This window comes from Acipenser ruthenus, chromosome 8 (assembly GCF_902713425.1).
Source record: "Acipenser ruthenus chromosome 8, fAciRut3.2 maternal haplotype, whole genome shotgun sequence".
NCBI classification, from domain to species: domain Eukaryota; kingdom Metazoa; phylum Chordata; class Actinopteri; order Acipenseriformes; family Acipenseridae; genus Acipenser; species Acipenser ruthenus.
Window position 1 is genome coordinate 52,711,754 of NC_081196.1, and position 27,476 is coordinate 52,739,229.

The 27,476-nt window shown below is 38.0% G+C and overlaps 2 protein-coding genes across 7 annotated transcripts in view; both read right to left on the reverse strand.

Annotated features, from left to right (window-relative positions):
- Positions 1 to 16,859, reverse strand: part of LOC131737793 (interphotoreceptor matrix proteoglycan 2-like) — a 40,089-nt gene extending 23,230 nt beyond the window's left edge. Inside the window, exons 1-14 of one of the 3 annotated variants that reach the window (XM_059029213.1) lie at positions 16,724 to 16,859; positions 16,531 to 16,617; positions 16,021 to 16,251; positions 13,721 to 13,887; positions 13,344 to 13,369; positions 13,227 to 13,250; positions 10,872 to 10,904; positions 8,380 to 8,429; positions 6,046 to 6,137; positions 5,205 to 5,366; positions 4,231 to 4,289; positions 3,392 to 3,412; positions 1,279 to 1,532; positions 743 to 810 (exon numbers count right to left, since the gene is read on the reverse strand). In XM_059029213.1, the coding sequence (XP_058885196.1) occupies positions 743 to 810; positions 1,279 to 1,532; positions 3,392 to 3,412; positions 4,231 to 4,289; positions 5,205 to 5,366; positions 6,046 to 6,137; positions 8,380 to 8,429; positions 10,872 to 10,904; positions 13,227 to 13,250; positions 13,344 to 13,369; positions 13,721 to 13,887; positions 16,021 to 16,251; positions 16,531 to 16,609 (1,266 nt within the window). In that variant the 5' untranslated portion in view covers positions 16,610 to 16,617; positions 16,724 to 16,859. The remainder of the gene's footprint in view (positions 1 to 742; positions 811 to 1,278; positions 1,533 to 3,391; positions 3,413 to 4,230; positions 4,290 to 5,204; positions 5,367 to 6,045; positions 6,138 to 8,379; positions 8,430 to 10,871; positions 10,905 to 13,226; positions 13,251 to 13,343; positions 13,370 to 13,720; positions 13,888 to 16,020; positions 16,252 to 16,530; positions 16,618 to 16,723) is intronic. The other 2 variants (XM_059029215.1, XM_059029214.1) reach the window with 2 other exon arrangements.
- Positions 16,860 to 21,782: 4,923 nt separating this feature from the next.
- The window catches only part of LOC117407451 (sentrin-specific protease 7), a 35,544-nt gene continuing 29,850 nt past the window's right edge, over positions 21,783 to 27,476 (reverse strand). For all 4 annotated transcript variants that reach the window (XM_059029216.1, XM_034012498.3, XM_034012496.3 and 1 more), the window contains 8 exons: positions 27,326 to 27,445; positions 26,260 to 26,352; positions 25,440 to 25,642; positions 24,692 to 24,747; positions 24,430 to 24,473; positions 24,043 to 24,111; positions 23,371 to 23,521; positions 21,783 to 22,136 (listed from right to left, as the gene is read on the reverse strand). In XM_059029216.1, coding sequence (XP_058885199.1) covers positions 22,005 to 22,136; positions 23,371 to 23,521; positions 24,043 to 24,111; positions 24,430 to 24,473; positions 24,692 to 24,747; positions 25,440 to 25,642; positions 26,260 to 26,352; positions 27,326 to 27,445 — 868 coding nt within the window. In that variant the 3' untranslated portion in view covers positions 21,783 to 22,004. The remainder of the gene's footprint in view (positions 22,137 to 23,370; positions 23,522 to 24,042; positions 24,112 to 24,429; positions 24,474 to 24,691; positions 24,748 to 25,439; positions 25,643 to 26,259; positions 26,353 to 27,325; positions 27,446 to 27,476) is intronic.

A 27,476-nucleotide genomic window follows, 5' to 3' on the forward strand; every position in this document is an offset into this window, starting at 1 on the left:
GTATGGAGGCTGGCATGTGTACTAGGTAAATACAAAGCTTTGTAGGCTAACTAATTAATAGAATAGTTTGTTATTTTATTTTATATTTATATATTCCTGTATATAGACTGTATTTGTTGACAAATGCACTTAAGATGTTGAGACATTTGACTCTGAAATATATGGGTTTACTGCAAATGTCATTACAATGTTTATACCACATTACCAAAATCATGTTTTCTTTGACGTTTTTCAATTTCTCCTGTAAAACCGAGACCACTCTTGTCCCCAGTTACAAATGTACTGAAGAAACTGTGCCAGGCAGCTTCACAAAGCTGGTTCCCTGCAGTAATTGTTCATCCACTGGCTGATGCCATTTACCATAATAAAGGCTATGAAGGTGGACTGAACGATGGGTGACTCACTCGTGACATTTTGCATGACTGGCCTGCCTTTGAAAGGCAATAAAAAGCCGTTGCCGTGACAGCAGGATATCAACTTACTTTACCTGAGATTGTTGCCAGATATATAATAAATGGAACCTCCTGCACTGCCTCCTCGCGTTCGTACCACAAAGCTCCTTACACTCCTTAGATACCTGTTATTCATGAAAACGTGCGCACTACACTGCACTTATAAATCTGTGCTCATATTAAAGGTTAGATGTCTTTTTTTAGATATTCCACTTGTTTCCACTGAGTAAGTTAAAGCACCAGCCCTTTGTCTAACCTACTGAGCACAGGCCTACTTGGAGATCACTCACCATGCTTGCTGGTGGTTCTTCTGTTGGGCCTGTGATTTCTGAATCCTTAAGAGATGATGATCCATCCTCTGGGAGCCAAACACACAAAGGGGCAAGTAAGTAATCTTTCATTTATGATTCTGGAATCTATAAGAAATCTGACATGGTTGCGAGAGCGATGACTCCAATTGAATTATCCTTTTTTCTCAGTCATTCTGAACAGCTGTTACTGTGACAAAACGTTTGAATAATGCAATTTTCAATGCTAACAGTTTACCATTTACACTGAAAAACAAGCTGTGAGGACAAGATAGCAACACACAGTGCTTTATTAAGGTGTCCTTTTTTCCTTTTTAAATGAAAGAAAAACTGCCAAAATAACTGCCAATTTCCCATGATAAACTTAATTGAGGGTCCATCCATACTATCGCCATGTATAAAATAAACAAGCATGCTAACAGGGTGACCCTCTCTATGCACACCAGTATTCCAAAAGGGTTCACTCATCCCACCATGCTTGAAAAGGCTTCATCTTACAGTACGATAAGGACCTTTACCGTTTACAAGCTGAAGAGAGTCTGGATCCACAGCTAAGGTTGCATTTCCGATGATGGCTTCCTTGCTGAGGGCCTCAGCGATGTAATTGCGGAGGTCAGTGATGGTGTAAACCACAGAGGGGCTCTCTTCTGGCTCCGGGTAGGGCTCCTCTACCTTGTTGGAGTGCAGGTTAATAAAGTGCAGGGTCTCGTTGCTGATTCCCCCAGTGCCCACTTCAAAGGTCACGCCATAATGAACCACTACTGCATTAACGCTATGAGACACATCACAGAAACAGGAAATTACATTTGAATGCGCTCTTCTTATTTGTTTTATGGCCTACCTCTGGGTCTGGCCCAGAAGTTGGTTTCTGACTCCTACAGTAAGTTGCCAATGTGTCAGAAATCAATGTTTGGGGTACAGTGCTCCCTCGGATATAACGCTCCTACAGCATGTCCCCCAATTCCCTATACTAGTGATTCATGCAATATTTCTACCGTAACTACTGTACCGGTGTTGTTCAAACTGTAAACAACTTCTCAGTCTAACTTCCATTTCTGTCTCTCCCTTTTGATACAGTATCTGAACTGAAGAAAAGCTGCGCTGGCACTTTATAACACAGACATCTTATTCAGCATTTGTTTTATAACTAAATAAATATTAGGCCTATTATATGGTTATCTTTCCCAATGTATTTACTTTTTTGCTGCGACAGGAGATGCAGCTTTCTCCGGGAGATGATACACTTCTGCTTCGCTTCCGCCCCACTCAGGCAGCCGAACCTGGGGCAAGCCCATTCCCTGTTCCCCTTGCCCGACCCACTCTCCTTCTCGCACTTGGTTTGCTTATCTGTCTCTTTGAACTGAACTCCCGACCGCCGTTTAGTCTGGGGTCGGTCCATTGAGATTAACTCATTGTAGACCCTGTCTGGAATTTTTGCATATTTTCTTAAGATACAAATTTATAAAATGTGATATGTATGTATGGTTCTTTGTTTGATAAGCGAGCATAAAACTACTCCATATTAATATGTATAGCCTATATTAAAGTATCTTGTTTGCAATACTTTAATAACTCAGGACTAGGTGTACCGGTACATTGTTAGATAGGACAATGCAAATTACTTGTGATTTGATGTATTCTTTCTGCTAAACTAAAACTAATAAGTAATGATTCTGACTAATTACACAAATAAACTGATATTTGTGTTTTATTGTTTTGAGTGTGGACTTGATTTGGATATTATCAGTCTATGCACCAAAGATACTGTTGTTGTTGTTTTTGATTTTTAATTGAGAGGAACTTTCTCATTAAGATAAATTCATTACATTACATTTTAAATTGTAAGTTTGGTACAGACCATGGGGACTGGTGACTGGAGATTTAAATGCTGCCACTGAATTTATTTGAGGTTCCATGACAATCACACATCTGAGTGCATGTGAGTCTCTTTTGTGTATTTCTGTGTACAAGTATATAAAATACCAGAGGGTCCTATATAGTGATTTAAAGCATGGTATTTAGATCCTTGTACATTTAAATCATTTGACTAAATCTCCATTTTATCATTTGCTACAAGGACCTATATTCTCCTATATTCTCATTTCTGGATTTTTTTTTTTTTTTAAATATTGCCCAAACTGGATTAGCAATTGTAGGTTCAGCAAATGATTAAAAGTTGTGTTGTGAAGTTCATTTGCGATAATACAACTCGTTAACATAAATACCAAAAAAGCCATTGTCAGTATTGCAAAGCACAACACGCTTCACAAGAAGATGCTACCTCTTAAAAAGCATGTAGCCTCGCAAAGATGTTTGCATTGTAACACTGTGAGCTATTTACCCCAAAGACAGCATTCCTTCATATTCTAGGTTTGTGTCCTTATTTTAGAAAAGGCAGATATATAGTGATATCTGAAAAACAAAACACAGTCATTCTCTGCCTGGACTGGGCTTGGACAGTGAGGATGAATAATATGTGGATTAAAATGAGTGGTACTAATTCCTCGTGTTTATTGAGCTGATCAATCTGGTATAACAGAGGAGTAGATTATTGTGCTGTTAGCACATTGTGCTTTCCCATTGCAAGTAATCTCCTGTTACAAATGAGCTTCATCCAAGTGTCTTTCTTACCTCTCTGGGTCCTGTGGCTGACTTTAAAGAACAGAAAGAAAGAATAACTATAAAACAAACCATATACATGCAACATGCAAGATGTACATTTCACTTAATCAGCAGTAGACACATGTTCATTGGACCTTAAAGAGTAAGAAGCGGAAAAAACAGTGTTACATGTCCCCCCGTGTTGCTACAACTGTTTAAATAACGTACCTGTCATTTTTCATTGTTAACATCCTGACAGCTTTTTACACTTACAATTTTAAAGTCTGTTTCAAAGCTCTTTTCAAAATGTCCACTCTAGTGCACTGATTTTGTAAGGATTATTGCCCACATTTTCAAGCAGGTAACACAGGAATAATGATCCATGATGTGGTACGGAACAGAAAAGCCAGAGCACTTTTTGTAATGTTTGTTTTTTTAATCGCTTTTTTTTTTTAAATGGCTCTCCCTGCAGTGATTTAGAGGACAGATCTAAAAACACTAGTGGCCATTTCGAAAAGAGCTTTGAACAGAGTTTAAAGGTATAAGTGTAAAAAGTTGTCAGGATGTTAACAATGAAAAGAGAAATGACAGGTACTTTATTTAAACAGTTGTAGCAGAAGGGGGGGAGGGGGGGAGGGGAGGGGGGGCGGATAACGCTGGATTTTCTGGACCCCCTGCTAAGTACTCATAAAATTCATATCTGGACTAGTGACAGGTATTTTGTTTAGTTTTAATGTGATCTTGAGATACACAGACTAACTAAATAGCTCACCAGTGGCTTTGTAATTTTCGTGACACTGCTGTTAGAAGTTGAGCACTCAAAGGCTGTTAACTTAAATGCAGTTCCTAGGGGATTGAAAATCCCTTACCTAAATCCAATCACATTCACACTCTTGAACCCTGGCAACCTTTGAAACGCATTTTGAATCTGAGAAGAAGAAAAGAAAAGAGAAAACATTTGACTATTGTTTAAACCCATTAGTTTGTAGAAGTTCCCAATAATTGCATGACTCACAATACTCTCACAAACAGCTCTGTGCAGATATGACTGAAATGAATGATTTTGGTCTGCTGTGCTCCACAAATCCCTGCTTAGATTCCACAAGAACCCTGAAGGAGCAGCATGCTCTGTTCTGCATTTCCTCATCATATCATCATTCGATGTCTTGCCAAACAGGTTGTGTTGTCAAAAGAGCCGTGGTCTTCTTCTTTCCCAGTAGTCTTATATACCCTGGATCCTCCCGTCATCCTTGTGGGCATGCTGATTGAAAACCCAAACCCTCTGCTCACTGGGACACACATATGAATACCTACCTTTGAATCTTCAATCAAATTTTTATAGTTTCTACTATATTTATTTTTTCTGAAATATCCAGCGACTTTCTATATCTAACCATGTCGAGATTAAGAGATAAATTATTTGAGAATCTAGACTTAACACTTTTTTCCCATGTCCTCAATGAACCACAATAAATAATTGTCTTTTTTGCTTTACCTGAGCATAACATAACCTTGGATTCATTAGTCCCATTAGAAAAATGATTAAAACTCAATATTAAAGCAACCCCTCAGAATGATTACAAGCATGATATTGTATAACCAGAAGGGAAAGGTCATTGTGGTTTTTAAAGTCTCTATATATCCTGCCATTGGGTTTGCAATGGGACTATTCTTTATTTAGTGTCGGACCAGACAGGTTCAACTATAAATAAACTACACTTTGTAATATGGTAAATGATATGCTGATGGTTGAAATATCTCAATATTGAGACTGAAAACTCTTAATAAGTTTTGTAGGTATTTGGGTTTTTTTACTGAAAATGAGATTTTTGCAAAGCTGTACCTCATAGATGAAGTGCTTAGTGAGGCCCTGGAAGCGGACGCTGTCAGGGTTCTCCAGATCCTCGCTGTAACTCTCTCCTGTCAGCTGAATACTCAGCTCCACCACCTGCTCTGCAACAGGCCTCACTGGCCTCTCTGTGATATCTACGATCTCGTTTGTGATCTGAGAAGAGGACAAGAATCAGCAAGGAGAACCTCAGACTGGATCACAGGCTGGACTTCAAGGACCAGGGAAGAAGTCACTGTCATATTTGGTATGTTTGAAGATTGAATAATAACCATTATCTACTGCTATTGCTATTGCTATGGCTGGAACTTTGTTTTGACCCAGCTGGTAAACTGTTTGTCTACCCAATTGGATTTGGCATCGCCCTGGTGTGGGGCATGTTCTGCTGGTATGAATGCCATAGTTTACTTAAGCATCTCTGCAATCCAGTCCACCCAACAATGCCGCACTTGTACCCTGGTGACAATGACTACTTTCATGACAATAATGGCAGAATTCTGTGCAAATGGAACAGACTCCATGTATCTGCCTCGGACACCAAAATCCCCAGCTCTCAATCCAGTTTGAATGGCATATTTATCATTACAATCCTCTGCTTACCTCTCTTCACCAATTGCGGGAAATAATAAACCTCGGGACACCTTTCAGGACATTGTGGAGTTTATGCCATGTTGTGTCAAGAATGTGAGCAGGGCAAAATGGTGGGGCAACACTATAGTAGGCACAGGTCCTAATAAAGTGGCCACACACTTGACATATAAATGAGTGTCCATTCCTACATTGCATTAACTACAGGTTAAACAAAGGCCAATGAAGAATGAAGCCTGATGCTTACACTACTTTCAGTTTCCTCATTTACAGTGTCTTCACTGGACGGGATTGCTTCAACGGAGACCATCTGCGGGGGAGAAACATTTGCTGCTGCGTCTGGGGGCAGAAACACATTATGGTGGAGCTGGTAGAGATACACCCAACTGAAACATTAAATCCAGAGAGAGTTGCTTCTAATTCAGCTGCGTTTGCTGGCCTGAGATCTAAGTGCCTTTGTTGACGAGAAAAACAAATACTGTTTTGTTGGCCGGGGTGATTGTCGACCTTTGTTACCAAAGATGTATTGAGAACTGCAAATAATGTTGCCTTTGTTTGTCAAGCAAGTGATTTTATTTATTTAATTATAGCTTTCCATTGGACTTAAATAAAACAGCCTTTGTCTCATTAAACTGATATATGATCTGACAGAAAATAGTGTTACAATTACTGTCACGTTGAAGTTACGTGATTCAGTCACTTCCTTTATGTAAATCAGATATAGCCAGTTTATAGTCAAATGATTGTAACTAACAAAATAGTTCAATAAATGTTCCCCATCTTGCACATCCATTCACAATATGGGTCTTAAATGTGCGGTTTGTAAATAAAAACGTGCTTTAGCATTTTAAAGCATGAAATGTGGTACTACATGAGGTTCAAGAAATGTCTTTTTGCCAAATATTCTTTCAGATTATCTTGCACTTCCTGTTCATTTCACCTGGGGATAAATGATAGTCACCCCTTCAGGGCTTTCTCTCCTGTCTGTTATTAACCAGCAGCTTCCTTTAATGATGCTTTGAAGCTGAAGATCTACTGAGGAGAAAGGGCCCAGTGTTACAGATTTCCTGAGAATAAAGCCCAGAAACTAAGAACTTTCTTTAGCCCAGAGTAGTACCAGGAATAATGTTTTACATTGAAAATACACGCTTGGTATAACATGTGTTTCTTTTGAAATTGCACATGTGAAACCTATATAGTTATTGCATGTGCATTACAGGTAGCATTTCTAAAATTATTTTGTTAGTTAGAACCACTTTAAGTTTTTTATAACAGCTTCTTAAAGCTTGTTTATCATCCAGCCTGGCTGTAACTGGACCCATAAATGAGGGACCGTTTTCAATGCAAACATGAAGTTATCAGCCACCTCCGTACTGCAGACTAGGTAAACCCTGCAGCACCTGTAACAAGAGAGTGTTGCTAATCCGGATTACAAACTATTTCTGTCTGCCATAGCTGCTGGACTGCAGGAAATCCAATGTCAGCAATGGATTGTTCAAGATATATGGCCAGAGGTGGCCTAGTGCTTAAGAGCTCAGAACTGAGCTTCAGAACTGAGAAGACTCAGTTTTGGCACAGGGGCCACTAGAAAATATATACCTACCATGCAAAAACAAATGCAGTTACAATACAATGAAAGCATATACACTCTTTCAGCACTCACTTTGCAAAAAGACAACCCCACTATAACTAATTAGTAAAGCTGTATATTGTTCACGGTTATCACAGATTTTCGTGAAATGTAGCCATTACAGTGTAATATGTAGTTCCCCATGAAAATTCCCCTTTCTGTTAGAATAGTGTAAATATACATATTTTATACCACTTAAAAACAAATGCAGCAAAGGTTTTCCTTATTGACGCACTGCCTGTTACACTGCATTTAGGAAACTGACAGTTTGCTTCTGGTTAATGATTGAACACACTGCATAGAGCTGCACAATTTCTTTAAATGTCTTCAATGAAAGACAGCAGCTGCATCAAAGATCGAAAATATTTCTGCTACAAATCGCTCTGTCCAGTACAAGAAGGGGACATTTCACGTGTCTGTTGTTATTTTTAAATGTATTTATGTTTTTTATTTTGTCTGATAATTCACTGATGGTGAAAATTGAATGTCTTTAAAGATGGACATAAAAAAAAACGGAATATTGTACAATTTTGCATTTCTTTTTTTTTTCAGGTAAGAAATTTAAATATTAAGGAACATTTGTTATATAACAACTCTAGAGACCAAGACCAGAAGGGACTCACTAGACAAGTTGTCCTGGACTGCGCTAACAGTCTGCCACTTTGACTGGAGTTATGAAGTATTCAAACTTGTACTGCGAGAGTCCTTGTTCAGATCTCATTGATATTGATCTGCTGCTGATTGGAAAGATCAGACTCAATATTAAATTGCTTTCAACTCTATCTTAGTCATATAAAACATTACATTACCAGGTTATTTATAATCACTTTTTGCACCTCATTGAGATGTTGTGGATAAATATTCCTCTCACTAGAAAATATATAATAGCAACCTATCGGGATCACCTGTAGTGGAATAAAGTTATAAAAAAAACTAAAGATTTGCACCAACCTCTTTGAGTAGTATTGTCAAGTTCAGCTGTAGAGGCTGTTGGATGAGTGCTGGAAAGAGAGAGAAAAAAAGCCATTAGGCCTATTCAGGGTGTAAACAAAAATGTGTCACTTTCTTTAGTCACCACTAGGGGGCTCAATGTGAGGCTACGTTTTCAAGTCACCAGAATTATTTGTAGCCCATTCAATATTTAAAAGGATTCCAGAAACAAACCTGTGATACTATAATAAGATCTCTGGATTCTGATTTAATCTTAATGGGAAAAAACTGTCCACACAAGTACTTTCAAACTAATTATTAACCAAGGAACATGCCTCTGCCATGCTACTGTATACCACGGTAATAAGAAAAACAACTTAAAACCAAGCTTAAGCGTGATAAAAAAGCATAGCCAAGTTTGCTGAAAGCATTCCTAAGCTCCTGAAAGCCCTGACCAAGTGATTTCAATAACAATGCAGTGGCACTACAATGGCAACGCATTGTCTATACTAAGGAGTAATGATAACACAGGGGCAGTTACAAAGGTAAGGATCAATGATACCAGTGGCGTGCCATCAGGACCTTCAAGGTATCTCTGCTGACCAGACAGTGCCAAGTAAACCGTCAGTCAAATGACATTACGTTGCCTCACTCACTTGCGTACAGTGTGCTTGCTTATACTATGAAACATACTACTCTAATTATTATTTGTTCATTTGTCTGACACCTTTATCCAAGATGACTTACAGGGTTTACTAGAGGTTTTTTAAGAGCCTAGGGGTTTCCTGCAGGGGATGTGATGTACAGAATATAATACATACTTAGAGAAAGTAAAACATTTAACCAAGGCAATAAGAGATCTGCATTTCCCCCGCATAAGTCTAAAACAACGACCAGACGCTAGGAAAAAAAAAAAAAACAGTTGAGGGTATTCTCAGTTTGAGTTGAAGGTCTTCAGTTAGTTTAACCAATAGGCGATTCGAAGATTGTCCTTTTTTTTAGACAGGCAACCAATCAGGAGTGAGCAGAGGAGGACCATAAATCTCCCAGGGTATTCTCGGCTTCACTTGAAGGCCCTGCTTTAGCAACCAATGGGAAAGTCAAAGCTCTGACAGCTGACCAATCATTAGTGAGCAACCCCAAAACATGAATATTCCTTAGTTAGCACTGCAGTTAGGAGGATAGCTGGGTTTGCACGATATTGTTTATAAATATACATTGATAAATACAAATACCTTTACAACATCTAATTATTTCGAATTTTATTTTACACTAAAATAAAAAAAATGAGAAAACAGAGACATCATAGTCGATTTGGTTACCAATCCTTTTTCAAGGAGAACTTTCTCTGAAAAATTGGAGATTGTTAAAAAAGGGAGATGTACACCACAGATCTCTGAGCTGACACAGGAAGGGAAAGGATATACTCGACACTTTCAGAATTCAAACTATGAAAGGTATCATTTTTGTCATACTGACAGAATCACAGAGGAATCTGTTCCAAATTCATTGTGTTGTCATAGCTGGTAATGCTGTGGTGGTCTGACAGGGGCTTTCCAGGGCAACACTGCTATTATAAGTGTAATCCAAAAGTATTTTAGAATACACTTAAGTTTTTATCCATTTGTTAAAATAAAGGACTTGAGGCAAGGTTTCCAAAAACAGGAACGTACATATGCCCACTTTTAGAAAAACTATATAGAGTTGAGATACAGACCATTTTTTTAATTACTTTTCAAGTGTTAAAAAGTATTCGGGTGTCAAAATGTCCTTTAACAATAAAGAGATGATTATATTGAACAGTACCTATTTCCAATGACACCCAGAAAACACATGGAGATATATATGGTAGAGAAAGCCCTGAAGGGAGGAGGATCATTTTCCATCAGGTGAAATGGAGAGTAATAATTAACCTTCTCTAATTATTGATAGAACTACATATACCTTGTTTAAAGCCTAAACTAGCTACAGCCACAACTGTCAGGCACATATTTATGCCACTGGAGGAAATTCACAAACCCTTCTACTACGAAGTGTCCTTGTGCACATTGTTTCTCTAAAAAGAGAAAAATACTCTTTAATGTTACAAAACTAGAAATAGACATCTTAAGACCCCTTGAATTAAAAGACTCAGTTTTGCAGCTTAAGTGGGTGTTTTTCTCCTTTTGAGTGAATGACTTTGTGAATTTCCCCACTGTACAGTGGTAGCCATTTACCTGTCACGATACTGTCGTTGTGTGACAACGCAAACATGTCGCAGCTTTGCAATCCTGTTTTTTTCTGACTACAGGTGGCAAATGGGAGCAGAAAGAGCATTAAACAAAGCAGCAGGAAGCGCTGAGGCTACTTGTGCATTTTGTCAAAGCGTTGCTAAAAGGCACATGGCGCAGTTTTACCGCAGAGAGTACTGCGCTGTATTCTGACATTTTTATAACTGCAATGGGATTGGTCTACAAGAATCAGGTGTCTATTGAGGGGCTGGATCGACAGTACCAGTTACTTATGATTCCTACCTGCACAAGTGATGCCACAGGTTAGTGGGTTGACTGGAGATTGTACAAAAGGGTGGCAGAAACAGAAACAGGAAGGATTATAAATGCAATGATTCTAAAATCAACTACCACAGTGTTTTTTCTTTCAGCAGGATATCAATTAGCATTAACCTATAAATAACTTGCAGCCAGACAGAGGTGAGCCACGTAGATCCCAATTGACTGGATTAAAGCTCTGACGTTTACCATCTGAAGAGTTTAAGCTTGGCTCCGTTCCATTCACTCTCTCTCTATTTATATATAAAGTCCTTTTTCTTTTCTTTTTCTGTCAGATTCATTCTTTCTTTCTTACTTAATATTTTATCATATTGACTTATTCAGACAGACCTGTATAAGAATATGGTTCTACAGAAAGTGAGGATACTGTACACTTTAAAATACAGGTACATTAACTACACTGCAGCTACACTGTATTTACACATTTGTCACATTATGTAATACCTGTACTTACAACAAAATGATATGATCAGGAAATTAACTTTATTAAGTTAACAGGCAGGGTTGTGTATGGACTGCTGTTCCACATTTTCCTGAACCCTTGTCTGTGAGAGGTTAAAAGCTCTATAAATACACTTGCAGAGAAGCCTGGCTCAGTTGCAAAGTGGTTTAGACGGTCGCTTGCTGGGTTTTGTGGTTCGCACCCAGCCTCCACCCTGTTACACGTCTTGTTCATCTATGGAGTTCCATGCTCACAATCACAGAATGCATGTAGTACATTTTTATACATGTTAACTACAGTGTAAATACAGCGTAACTACATGCTGTTAATGCACCTCTATTTGAGCTAGAGGTCTGCACGGGTCCAAATTAATCAACCCGACCTGACCACGAACCAACAATTATTTACCTGACCCGACCCGATGTAAAATTCTTATTAGACCCGGATCCGACCCAGCCCAAAAAAACAGTGGCACGCTTTTCCTTTCCCCAGCTTAGTATATGCACTGACTAGATGCAGTATTAAAGCAGTGTTTTTTTTTCCAGTCAACCCGGAAATCTGGCTGAACTATAGACAGTGTTTATTCCATCATGAAAATCAAATGAACTGAAGTACGACTTCGTAAATGCCTGATTTTATTACAAACTTAACATAAGAGCAAATGGAATTGAGATGTAAAATTTGTGTTTTGCAAAACTTGTTTTCCTTCTTTGTCCACAATAACAAACAAATGATTCCCACATTGATTCCCGCATTTTTCTGGGGCTTTTGTTCATGGAGTTCGTTTTTCTTTCACATCCTTCATAAACAAATCCATTACTCTGACTTTTAAGAATGATCTAAAAGAAACCCCTTCGATATGTGTCTGCTGCTGCGCTCTGCAAGCCGTGTCATGTGCTACTAGGGGAAGCCAATCCACACAACAGGAATTATAAACAATGATTTTTAGTACCAAAGAGAGCCTCTTTAATAGTAATCGACAGTTTGTGTATTACTGAGTAAACAAAATCGGACCCGACCCGACCCGTGACAATTTTGTCTCAGGTCCTCGGGTCTGCGTAGACCAGTAAAGAACTCTAATTTGAACATGCTGTTGCACTTTTAAACTTCTTAATGATTTGCACAATAATCTTGAATCTTCTAGACACACTTCCCTGTTGGTCCCACATTAACCAATCAGTTGCAACTAGCTCCCCCTTCCTAAGAGACTCCACATTTAAGTTCAGTCTGGAAACTTATTTATTAAAACATAGACTAGACAACACTACTACATTATACAGTTTACATTACATTCTGTGGCCTTTGGCCTCGCCTTTCGAGGTAGCCATGTCCATAAATTAGCTTGCAGATAAGTGAAGAGGCTGACCGTAGGGAAGCCATGAGCAGGGGGCCGGGATAGCTGGGGAGGCTAGGCTTGGGAGGCTAGGGAGGAGGAGGCAAACTCTGGTGCACTGCAGGGAAGTAATTGATTGAGGTAAGATATAAATCCTTTCCATGCCAATCGTTGGATGTATTGTTTATCAAAGTATAAATAAGATACTAGCTATTGGATTCACGATTTGATCTGGTATTGGAAGAGCCTAAAATATGCTTGATGTTCACGTGATTTGATCTATGGTTGAAGTGAGTTTCTTGCCAGAACCATCACTTTGCTTAATTTTATGTCTATCAGTTCTGTAGACTAACTGACATAAATTAAATCAAAGCCTTTCAGTTATGCTGTGCTCATGGCTCTGTCTTGGCCACTGTCACACACCCTCTACTACATACAGATACGGGATTAATAAAAAGCATTACTTCTGGTTTTGTTACTACAGACATCTATGCCATTTAAAATCACAAAAACAAAACAAACAAAAAAAGTCAGTCTCACGTACCTGCATGAACCATCAGGACAAGGGCTGGGTGAAAGAGAGCACATTGAAATAAATCTCACTTATATTGCTGGAGCAAGTACAATTATTGGAAAAGACCACATATAGAGTTCTCCTCACCTGTTTTGTGACATCAACGACAATCGCTGAAAAAAATAAATGAGCATTACTAATGTGTAGAGAATTTAATTGGACTTAATTTATCTACATACATACACATATACAAAGCACCATTTACATATTTTTTTGTTTCTGTGGCTTTAACTTTAAAATGTATGAACCAGATGGAAGATATAGATGTATATATGACTTTATTATTGCACGGAGGATGACATGTATGTTACATCCTTACATTATTTATGAATTGTTTACTCAGAATCTTGGAAACACTTTGAACTCGACTGAAAACCCATACTACAGAAATTCAAAATGAAATACAGAGAATATTTCTAAATCATCTATAGTAAACCATGGAGAATAGTGGCCAGTAAACTTACATTCTGGACCAGAAGAAGGTGCTCCTCAGACTGACTGAAGCTAGTCCCGATTTCAAACACGCTCACGGTCCCGTCCTCACAGAGCTTCATCCAGCGCTGGTACTCATCCCGTTCAGGCAGTCGGTCCCAGAAGATCTTAAATGCCTCCCACACAGTTTCTTGGCACACTAGATAAGAGAAGATAGTGAATACAGAGAGGTACAGACCATTCAGAATAGCATGTTGTCTGTACCAGATCACTTGTTGTATTCTTATGACCAGGGGTTCATGTGTAAACAAAAAGGTACCGGATCTTATAATTATGGAAGAGGGATAGCATTTTTGTTTCTAGTACTAATATACTGACTTATTTGCAGTAGCTTCTGTATATGCTTCAAGTTCTCATCTGCTTGTGGATTGGGTTTTGTGCCTTATTATTGGTGTCGGTAGCTGCTGATAATTTGCCTTTGAACTTCCATCAAAATAGGTCCCTTGGTTTACACTTTTGAAACTATCTCTATCATGTGCCTGAAGCTACCAACACCTACACATTAATTGGCTATTACAGTGTGGTTGTGAGTTCAAATCCCCGCTCATTCACTCTTGTCCCAGAGTAGTATGCCACTTGAAACGTAAGGCTGGATCATGGTTGGGCTAATACCTAATTAAATCAAATTATGACTGGTGCACAGTGAGGCTCGCTGGCCATAACCGGGGTTATTGGGAAAATGTCCTCCTTATGGTAACCTTTAAGTAGTCCCTGGATCCATTAAATGGACGCATCCATTCTGATTCCTATATGATAATTACAGGCAGTAGTTATTTTGTTACTGGGGCATAGTAACCATTTAAACAGAGGCATCACACATTCTAGGTGTGTATGGTTTACAAATGAAAATTACATCATCCTTTTAGAGATGAAATCTAACACCAAATAAAATGATATAGCATTTTGTATTACTGAAATTCCTCACAGTTTCAAAAACTTTTGTTTGTGAATCCCTCGTGCTAAGCTGCTCACTGCTCATTTGTTCAGGTGGAAAAGAAAGATCTATTTCACTGCCCCTCTGCTCCAGGGCCTCGTTTTTCACTATTAAAGTCAGTTTATATTATACAGTCTTATAATACAGGGACCCAAGAGGATACTGTAAAGCACATTAAATACTTCAACCAAGGAAAGGTTTAGGTTACTTTGCAAAGACACACATTCCCTGCACCATTTAAGGGGGGGGGGGGGATACTCCTCTATAACCACAATATCAGAACAATTAACTAGTCCTGTAGCTTGAGCACATACCTACAGGTGTACCTCACTAGACCTAAAAGAACCATTTTACTTTCAGTATGAAATAAGCTTTTTATTAGCTATATACTGGTAGCATATGGGAAAGAGAATGGGGAAATTGTCCGCATTTTATAAAACTGTTTTTAAATGATTAAGTTGAGTGTAATTACATTAATTATATTTAATTTATTTAAGTATTCGTCAATTTAAGAAAACATTGCTGAGCCAGACTGGAAGCTTGGAGCTGCAGAAAGTTTAATAACAATTTATAATACAGGGATACCCTGGCTAGGGAGAGATACAGTTCTTATAGCACTGACTGTGACACAGCCTGTTCATCCTCAACTCCAAACACTCTGCCCTATCCCAGCACCTTCATATCCCAGCACCTTTATATCTGATGTCAGGCCCAGCCAACAATGAACTTCATTCCCAACAACTAGAGTGCACTCTAGTGACGTCACGCTAAACAACTCAAAACCAACCGTTTTGGAAACGATTTTCCCCAGTCGGCTCTACTGTTTCATCACAAAATTTCTTGTTAAAAATGTCCCTGAAAGTTTCTTGGAGCCACAGTAACTAAACATGGGACCATTAAATTTGCTTTGATGGAAATCTTTAATAAAGACATACATTTAACTGCCCACATCAAATTGTTGATCTTTAAAAATCAAAGACCTGCTTGTTTATACTTTTTAAATTAAAAAATAAATGGACATTTAAAAAGAGAAATGCAATACTTTCAGTAGGAATCAAGAATCAATTTACATACATGAAGTATTTAAACACGCTAACTATGTGTTACTTCTTTTAAGTGTTTCCTTATTAATGTAGCATGTGTGTCGTTTTGTAGGATTTCTAACGTCAACCACACAATATCGCCATGTCCTATACCAAATGTCATTAGACTGGTCTACATTTAATTTTAAAGATAAATAAATCAAAATGGGTTTTGGACCCAAATCGCCCTAAAGGATCTTAACCATAACGATTGTATTTTGTACAACAACAAAAAAAAGATGCATTGATCCCTTACCTCCGAGTTTGAAATAGTTCAAATGGTTTGCTACTGCCTGATGAACAGTTTCATGCGGACAAACTTTAACTCCACTGGGAAACAACACGTTGCGTTTTCTTCTGGGAACTCCATTTTTATTCCCATTAGATTTTAAACCAGGGAATGGAACAAGTCCTTCCAAAATTCCTGTCAATTGGAGCTGTCCATGTTGTGCTTGCTGTACAGGTATTCCCGGATTGGTGTCTGAAACTGAAGAATAGACCATTACATAGGCTGTATATTGCGACATGAGGACAGCTCTTATATAGTCTTCATGCCAAAGTACAAATTACTACATTGTGTTTAATTTACAAAATTATGTTATTAAACGGGACTGTTGTCCATGTAAACACGATTAATTTGTATTCTTTGACAAAAGGATACAGCTTTAAAACAATCTAACGTGTTTTTAATATGTAATACTGCATATACATAGACCCACACACATAATAATAATAATAATAATAATAATAATAATAATAATAATACCCGTGCTGACTTGAAGATTTCCTCTCGTTAAGATGAAAACTAAGACATAGAGAAAACTTTTCCAGTATAAATCCAGCATTTTGTATCCTGAAAAAACAAACAGCAGATGCTAAAAGATAAAGTAACTGCAGCATGGCTTAATGTTTTTGTTCATAAAGCATTACTATATTTACCCACATTTCATTTAACTTACCGCTTCACTAGCTTTGATGCGTATTTCAATGCGTTTGAGTAATGCAACGTAACGCCAATGGTGCTGAAAGACAGCTCCGCGGGTATCTCAGGCATATGGGACTTGACAGATTTTTTTTCTTTTTTCTTTTTTAAACTTTAATCCTCTTGACTAATCTCTTTAAAGTAGCTCGTCATGTAGTTCACAACCCTGCCGATTGCACAAGGACGCCTTACATACAATTAAGTAATTGCTGTACCTGAACTTTGAGTGTGTAACTTGTTGGAATAGCTGAGTGACAAAACTCACCTGGGTAATACATCCAAGTTGATGCTTACGTTTTCCATAGTAAACACACACACACACACACACACACACACACACACACACACACACACACACACACACACACACACACACACACACACACACACGTCAAGACAGTTAAAATGTATTTGTGGAAAACTATTGCATAGACTATTGCATTGGCGACACTCAACTCGTCTAAACGAATGGATTCATTTGAATCAAATACAAGTAATCCATCTTGTAATTTAAATGCATCTTGTAATTTTCGTATCCATGCCAACGAAATAGATCTTCAGAGAGTATGTCTCACTCAGGTACGTTCATTGTACAGTGAAACCTGAATGAACCGGTCACCAAAAAAGCTGGGCATTTGTGTTTGCTTTAGATAAGTAGCTAGATAATTATCCAAGGTGCCATTAAAAAATGAATACTCAAAATAAAGTTTCATAACGGTAACAACTTCAGTTCGTGTTTCTTTATTTACTGTTGCTCATTGCACTTCCGAACATAACATATATTTATAGCTACTTCTAGTTGAACTACTACTGTATTAATACTACTACAGATAATAATAATAATAATAATAATAATAATAATAATAATAATAATAATAATAATAATTACAAAAAAGAACAGTACAGAACATGATAGGTTCACCAACAGAGTATACAGAACCCTTCTCTGATGTCTGTACATGTTTTGAATGTATAATTGGTGGAAGAATCATTGCACTAAACACATACTGTATTGTCATCGAGACCACCTCGATTGTACCATATGGGTTAAAGAACTTGTTACCATGAGCACTGTATCTATATCAAACTTAATTGAAGTCAGATGTTCGTATGGTGGTCAAGATGTTGAAAGGTGACCCAGTGACTTATTAAACATACATGGAAACAGATACGTCAACTCATTCGTGATGAGGAAAGAGAACATTTAGAGCGTACCTGCACGCATGCTCAAATCACTTTTAAAAGGTAAATCACGCTATTTTCCTGTTCAAATAACGTACACTAACGGGATGCAGCCTGCCAGGCGTGATATTACCCTTGTTATGTTTATAATACAAATCATCTTACGACCCAGCTCATCTTAGTGATTAACCTTGTCATTGTAATACAAGGCAAACATCACCATGCGTGCTTTCTTCGGAAGCAGGGCTACTCCAAAGAGCCTTGATTGTTGTTGTTTTCTTGTTTCATTTCAAAGAAACTCAAAGTATGCAAACTAATAAGACACGGGCAAAGTCAGTTCTTACGCAGATAAACTACACATTTGCAACCCATCTTTGCGACATATTAGCAGAGTCTGTTTGATGGCAGCACAAAGAACATTGAACATTCTACACATTTTAATCCCAACAATTCTGGACATGAAAGCCTGATTTTTGGATGTTGTATAATACAAAATAAAATAAAATAAAATAAAATAAAATAAATGGTAAGCACGACGAATATCCAGGTATACATTTCAGCTCCCTTTTCACATTCATTTTTTGATGACACGTTGCATTTCTTAAAATGTTGTTAAATGAAGGTGTTTAAATTAATTTGTTTAACAAAATATATTATTTGGATATTATATTTTATTGTACTGATGATTTCATGCCTCCTCATGACCCTTTTTTTGGGGGGGCATTCAAAAAGCACATGCATGGAATAGCAATTTGATATAATATTTCTAATTATGGGACTAAATTGGCTAATTTAAATATTTGTCTATTTGACTTACTGTGCACCCTTCCAATTGCTTTACAAGCTGCCTCCTTGCGACCAGTTTAATATAAAGACCAGTAAGACAACAAGACTGCTCTGTGTCAATCCCTTTCCATTTGGACACTATCTGGATCTCCCTGTCTATTAGGAACACCCCTCTACTGAGTCCATTTTACTGGATCTCCCTCTCTATTAGGAACACCTCTCTACTGAGTCCATTTTACCAGATCTTCCTTTCTATTAGGAACACCCCTCTACTGAGTCCATTTTACCAGATCTTCCTCTCTATTAGGAACACCCCTCTACTGAGTCCATTTTACTGGATCTCCCTCTCTATTAGGAACATCCCTCTATTGAGTCAATTTCACCAGATCGTCCTCTCTATTAGGAACACCCCTCTACTGAGTCCATTTTACTCTGTGCTTTTGATAATCGTAATAGAAGAATCCTACCGTGAATAACATCTCTTTACAGACTTAATGCACAAGTCAGCTATACACATACAGGCAATATAAAAACAATCACCTCATGTGAGTGTGCACTTAACATCCAGAGAGGTCTGACGCTTTGCTATTAGTCAAAACATGTGTCTCCTTGACTTAGGGGTCAATTTGATCAACCTATGAAGTCATCCACCACTGTATATCATTAGAACATTTTACAGCACTGGAGAATCTCCCTGGATTGCACCAACTATTTAAAATGTTCTGATAAAGTCTAAGGGTGGCTTATCCTACCAAGGTATAAATCGAACAAATCAACCCTTAGTTACTTATACTATTAAGCTCATAATTTGCTGTCCGTGGCTGTCCTCTCATTCTTCTTCCCAAAACTTCAAACACGAAACCAATTTTGAGCTAAAACTATGAAAATCTAAGTTGTTAGGGCAATTAAACAAACATTCTGGCTAATGCTTTCCTTATTACAATCTGACTCTACTGTTCTTGGTGGCATTAAACGTAAACAAGTACCCATTACGGTTGAGATTAAACCAGTTTCTTTCAATGGCATCAGTGCAAATGCATTTTGCACACTACTTTCAGATAAACTACACATTCTGCTGCAGGGTTTAATCTCATTACAACCAATGGGGGTCCTGTTAAGGTCCTTATATTCGCTGTTGTCAGCGGCAGTGCTGAATATCAACAGGAAGAGATTGGGGTGGGGGGTGAGGAAGCAAAAATCTCTTCCCAATCCCTGAAAATCTACCTGCCACCATATGTTCCCAGCTTCTTAATCTTATCTTCATTGACAGCCTGTTTTTCTACCCAATACATTATAGCAGCCAATTAGTGATTTCCTAATGAGGATTCTTTCTAGTCTTCATAAACCTGTTGTTACCCCAAGTGAAAGATGCCTGGTGCTTTTAATTTTGAGAATGACAAACAGTGCTATTCCTGTGGGAACGTTGTAATCAACAGTGATATCAATAATCATGTTGTATCATTTGCAAAGATAAAAACATGAAGTATGTTAGCCAACCTAACTTGCAGCATTTTTCAAATGAAGCTAATTTAGAACTTTGATGTAAAACTGTAAGAGGCAGAAGAAAGAGTAAGCGGGCGATCTTCAGGTATGTTTCTGACATATTACCACTGAGGTCTCTCGTTACTGCAGCTTTAACACTACACTAGCTGGGCCACTTTGATTCTAACCTTCTTTATGCTCAAGGTCAAACAAAAATAGGTTCAAGATGTGTACTTTCTTCTGACATCTGCTGTTAGTTAGACACCATATTTAGTGACATATTTAGAGGTACTTGTATGTGAACACAGTGATCACTTTGTAGTAGGGGCCCCACTGTGACCCCTCTATTCAGAAAATATTAAATGATATATTACTGAAATAGCTGCATGCGCTCAATCATAAGTATTACAAAACATTTGTCTAATATTTTACAGGTTTCTATTTAGCAAGTCTATACTGCTGAAATACACCTATATCTAGATTTAAACAACACCCAAATGGGGGGGACATCTGTTTCTCAATAGTCTATATATTTTGGTGCTATAGTGTATATGCAGAAATTTGATTTTTAAGCTGAGCCTACCATCCTTTTATTTTTATTAGGATATATATAACAAAGGTCTATAGATAAAATACATTACATTGTACACATTTCAGCTTTTACCTTGTGATCACAATGGCAATTTGATCTTGGTAGGACATACCAGAGTTATGTTAACTAATACATTCTTCTTGTCATCACATCTGATGGCCTCACTAGAGTTCTCAGAATAACATTGTATTATTTCCCAAGTGGATGTTAAAAATACCCAGAACAAATACCATTGCCAGACGCAGAGCAAATGTGGCACAGATAGGATTCTCATAGCTCTACTAAGGTGACGGGTTCCTTATCAAAATTTTTAGAAAGTTATCCATACCAAGCTGCCCTTTAGGAACATTTTTTGAAAGCACATCATATACTTTGAATGTGATTGAATATGCTCCCATCTTTTCCTCATTAAACTTGTGTTAAAGTAATCATAGCCAACAAAATAGTTTTATAAATGCTCTACACCCAGGAAGTGCAAGTGAATAACCTGAGAATAAGACATAGCAACTGAGATTCCTTTAACTTTAAATTGTACAAGATAATCCTGCTTTAAAATGAAATACATGTGTGCTACAAAACATGTCTCTTTTAAAACTGCACATTTCAGATCTTTTTAGATTACTTTAAAAGCTACAGTTACACAGTTTTGAAGAAACATGGTACAGGATATCATCGGTGTGTCCTGTTAGAGGTCCTTGTTTTCATATGGAAGGGGACTTACATCCTTCTAAGTTAATTTATGACATTGTCAATGATGGAAGGTGTCCGGTCCCACTTGCAAGCTATGGAACTGGTCTCGTATTAGCTTCTCAACAATCCAGACTAGAACTCTTTAGTGGTTCCCGGAACACATTCCTATTAAATTAGTTCCATTTATACTTAGAAGCTTGTTTTTACCGACAGGTGTAGGAAATACCACCAAGATCCATTAAACAAATTCAAGAGCTTCTGGTAAACTTAAAAGGCACAAGAAAACAAACAAAAAAACCCCTGATATATTGCCTAAATATTTATTTGTAATATTTATACTTATATGTACAAGTCTTTTTTCTATTTTTTTAATAATAACCATTAATAAAAAGGTCTACATTTAAAACAAAAACATTTTTAAAATGTAGGTCACTACATACACATTTCAGTGCACAAAATGAAATCTGATAAGTAGCTTTCTGGTAATCTTGTGCAGTGTCTGCGAAAGGTTCAGCCACCATGTTCATCAGCTGCTGCTCTTCTGTTGTCTGTACAGCTGCAGAATCAAGTCTCTAATCCTGTCCCGTTTTCTCTTTACCTCCTGTCGGGGAAACCACCTTTCTAGCTGAACTGGAAATTCAAAGTGGACTACAGGATTCTGGAATACAAGAGCAAAACAAAAAGAGCTGTAAAAGAATTCCAGCCAGCCTTACCTATTAAAATGAATGATCATACCACAGTAGGTTTATACACCAGGACCTGGATTCATTCTAAATCATGGTGCTGCTACACCCATTATGGCATAGGTGGTATAGCTGGTGATATATTATTATTATTATTATTATTATTATTATTATTTGTTTATTTAGCAGACGCCTTCATCCAAGGCGACTTACAGAGACTAGGGTGTGTGAACTATGCATCCGCTGCAGAGTCACTTACAACTACGTCTCACCCGAAAGACGGAGCAGAAGGAGGTTAACCCTTTGCAGTCCATTTACTAAGTGCGCGTCAGGTCCAATTTATTTTCACACGCGCATTTAATATTAGACGCGCTGTTTAAAAGTATTTTTTTTTCACAGTCAAACGTGTTTAAAAGGCCCTACATAACAACAAAGCACTCACTAGGCATCTCCAGCCCCGCCCCACCCTTTCGTTCGCTATCGCTTTCACATATGCTAATAAATAAATAATAATAATAATAATAGCCGTACATACCGATCGATCATCTCCTGATCACTCGTTTTATCACCAAACTCCTCAATAATGCAATCCAAGTCATTATTTTATTACTATAACATCTCAAAAAAGCTCTGCAAATGTCCGTGATAATCTCTGTACGCTGATACAGTACCATTCAGCTTGTTTCCTTATGACCGCCCCTATGTAATGCCAGGGTCATGTATGACTATTCATGAGATACGCCTTTTTATTTATTTATTTATTTTTTAAACGGCTTGTCTCGGCTCCTGTCGCTCCCACTCGGCCATTGAATGGCTTTCTCGGCTTTTTCCGGAGAAAAAACGACTAGAAACCTGTTTTTTGCGTTTTTTAGATGATGTCGGACAGGGTCTGACAATGGACCTGATAGGAATAATTGCAATGTCGGACCAGGTCCGACAATGGACCGCAAAGGGTTAAGTAACTTGCTCAGGGTCACACAATGAGTCAGTGGCTGAGGTGGGATTTGAACCAGGGACCTTCTGGTTACAAGCCCTTTTCTTTAACCACTGGACCGCCACAATGACAGGTCCTGATTTAGTTATTGGTTAAGAAAACCTGAATGGGGTTAGGTCAAAACTGGCATGCAGCTAGAGAATCAAGTAGATTTTACAACACACTCGTGGTAAATAAGAAGATAAACAGCACAGCACACAAAGCCCGGTCTTTACCTGCAGGAAGCTTTCCACGTACTGCAGTAGATAGATCCCACAGTCACTGCTGTTGTCCTGCAACGGTACTCTGCAGTTTGATCCTCTCATCTGGTCCGATGTGAAACTCCTGGGCGTCCCCATCTTGACATCCCATTCCACCTGCAGGTACCTACCAGAAGGAAGGTGGCATTGATTTAAACACGCAGAACTCATTATTATACCGTGCCAGCAAAATATAGTCCAGGGATGGAAATAAGACTCCTAATTCATAGCGCTTTCACCACAAGCCGGATTAGTCACAGTCTATAGGTAACAAGCTCATGTGTCCTATTAAACTCCTAGTACAACCAGGAATGGATCAAACTGCTATCCAATGGGGATCTTTTCTTACATCCCTGCAGTCAGTTCTAGCCAAAAAGTATAAAAGTAGATAACTAAGCACATAAAGAACGACATATTATGAAAGGCAATGACACATTTTCTCTCCAATTTGGAATGTCCAATTATTTTTTCCTAACCCACGGGAGCACCAGAGCCAATGCAATGCTCCTTTCGGAATCTCCAGCGAAGACAGGCGACTATCGCACAGCCAGGACCCAAACCTGTGCTCCCCTGACTGTATGACTCACCCTGCACACCGCGCAGCTGTGCTTTTACCAACTTGGGGACCCCCAAGGATTTCATACTTACTCTCTTAATTGTTTGACTGTGCGCTCATGTGATGAAACTTTCAGAGAATCCATTATGAGAATACAGGGCCTGGAGGGGAAAAAGTACACAGTGGAGTGTTTTTACAGTTATGAGTCAACAGTAAAATACCTTTGCTTGAGCAAATATGTTAAGGCCAGCCAAGATAAATGTTTTAGGTAATTTATGTTTGGTGTAACAGTTTACCTCCCTAGGAAGGACCCTATGCAGCATTTAATGTTGAGTAGAGGGTCTAACATGTCCTGTTTTACAGCCTGTGTGGGACAAAAAGCTCTGCAACCTGTCCCACAACGCATGCTGATTATGCATTTTCCATTACCTACATTACTATATACTACATTGTAAAAATGGATGGTTTGATTTGCTCACCTTTTATAAACCTTTGCTCTTCGACAGTATTTTTCTGTACATTCCTACAAAACAATGACATATTAAAAAAAAAAAAAAAAACAGTGCAAGCATGCATACGTTATACATACATACACACAAAATGTATGTATAATGTATTTCGATAATGTTTCAGTTACTTTAAATCTACTAAAAATATGCAACTATAATCACGCAGGGGAACCTTCAAGAGCCACTGGTGATGTTACAATGGAAACTTATTAAAAAATAAGTTTATATTCACCGGTAAATCCTGTAATTTATTCATGCTTGATGCAGCTTTGGGAAATTCTGTACTACCTTTAAAAGAAAAAAAAAATGTTTTTCATAAATACTGATGAATATATCTTATGAGTTAAGCTATCACTCGCTCCAACCACGAAGAACAAATTATTTTCTATTAAAACACAAATGAATGACAGACACACCTTGAATAAGCAGCCACAAATCTGTCACTTTGTGCCCAGTTAATTTACTTCACTGTATTTATTTCTTTAAAGCATACATATTTAATATTAAAGAAATGTACTCAATGCACTCAACTGTTTTCTCTTCTGTGGTGGTGTACTGCAATGTCTTAACACACCGCATCACAAAGCAACTGTTTGCCTGCTCAAATAAGTAACAGTAACCAATAAATAAGTTATTATTAATATAAACAAACAGCTTTGTGAACTCAGTCCAAACCACACATATCCCAAAACAGAGGCTCACAATTTCATACCAGTGTAGCCAAAATGTATTTGCGTGGTGCAATTTTTGGACAAGAGCAAAAGCTTAGGAGAGCCACATCATATTTCATATATGCTGTGTTCTTCTCTCAAGAGAAAATGTACTGCACACAAAAAATAAACTCTTTTTTCAGCTTTCAAGGAACTTCACAACATACGGAGAGGATATTTATGAATATGACCCCAGACTCTCACACTGCTTGAGAACGACAGAGTAATGACCTAGGCCATTTTTCTTTTGCAAGTTGAAATTGTCCACACCTGCTTTCTCTTGGTTACTGCTGCTACTTTTTTCACATCTCCCCTTCATTAATCCATTTAATGCTTTTCCTCTAGCAGCCGTACCCTCCTCTTCCTCTGAGCTGCTTCTCTCTCCATTCTTCCTGGGGCACTGGTTGTTTCTGTCCTCATACTTTGATTCCTCCATCCCAGGAAAACAAATGACAACCAGGTACCAATGTGCCCTTCGAGAAATTAAAGAAATATTATTAAGAAGCAGGAATTTTCTTTTTAAATGTCTCAATTTTTAATAACTCCAACTGCTCACAAACTATCACACCTATCTCTGATTCTGCCATATTAAAAGTTTTATTTTGGCTTAGTAAAATGCACAGAAATTATAAGCGTACAACATACAGTACCCACAGCATGTATGGACTGGGCAAAAAATGAGTGCCTTGCTACCCTAAGCCCACAAAGTGTAGCCCCAGGGACATTGTTCACGTGGAACCAGGCGTGTCATGTCCAGTGTTGAAGGTTACAGTAGCACGTCTGTTACACACATCTGCAGGCTTGATCCATAAATACCAGCTTGCCACCAGGGCTGTGCTTTCCGGTGGTACATTCCTGCAAACGCCATTCCAGAAACACATGGGAGACTATTTTGATGGATACTTGTTGTTGTATAGTTTCACACAACTTATATAAGCATAAAGTGCAGAGTAGGTGATTTTCTAATCCTACTTAGATTCTCTACATTTTTGGGCAGTGAATGAACCATCTCCGAGTAAATGTACATGCACTGGTTCATCACACCTGCATGGAAATATGTTTAACTTTATTAAAAGTAAGAAATACTTACTCCTGATTGACTGGTACAAAGATGAAATCCTTGTCAAAGATATCTATATGCCGAGTCCAGGTTTTCACTCTTTGGTGTCTCCTGTGCTGAGCTCTGTAACCACATGGTATCTCTTACCAAAACATCTATTTCATTTTGAATTCTGTATTGTGGTAGTTAGTGTATCCACTTATGCAATTAAATACAAGATTATTAACTGTTAACAAAGATGAGCTACTGTATATTGTAAAGCTGAAGTTCCCCTTTAAAACCTCAAAGTGCACTGAAACTGCGCTAGACACAGATTTTACAAAGCCCTAGCAATAACGAATATCTGTGTGCCGAGTAACAGGGCAAATATTTTCACTCCCATACTCCCTGTTGTGCAGAAATGTGAATAGTTACATGCAATATTTCAATTCTGTGATAGGACATCACGAAAAACAGGAAACAGATAGCAATCAATCCTGCCACAACATAACACAACAGTGTTGATATGGACAGACACCTGAATTGTACTGAATGACCTTCTCATTCACCATTGGGCTCTTTCTGCTTGCTGTTTTTTGTTTTGTTTTTTATTCTGGAGCACACTCTTTGATGCAAACATCCTGTTTTAATTACATTTGTTTTTGTTACTTTCATTAAAAATGAATTGCCTCAGGAGAAGAAAGTTAATTATAAAATATTTTCAATATATAATATTGGCAATATATAAGAACAAAAGAAAATGTACAAATGAGAGGCTATTTGGCCCATCTTAGCTCATTCAGTTCCTAGTAGCTAATTGATCTCAAAACTTTGATTATGTCTCAACAAAAGGACTTGGTAACCTATTCCATACTCTCACCCCCCTCTGAGTAAAGAAGTGTCTCCTCTCTATCCCAAGTCTATCTCCACTTTATTTCCAACCGTAGCCTCAGGTCCTGGTCTCTGTACGACACTTAAAGTAATGGTTAGGCGTAACTATGTCAACTCCTTTTAAGATTTTAAAAACTTCAGTCAAGTCCCCCCTAATTCTGTGTTTTTTGTCATCTAAATGTGTGTGATGGCACAATGATAGAAACTACAATTGACAGTTTCTTACGAGATGTTTGCCGCCCCCTCTTTTGGGGTGTCTTTCCTGGTCAGCTGCCTGTAGAAGAAGCTGCTGAAGATGTGTGTGCGCTCAGCAACATTATTTGGCACTTTTTCAATCATTAAATACCTGCCACAGAGCAAGAAAAACAGCAATATTA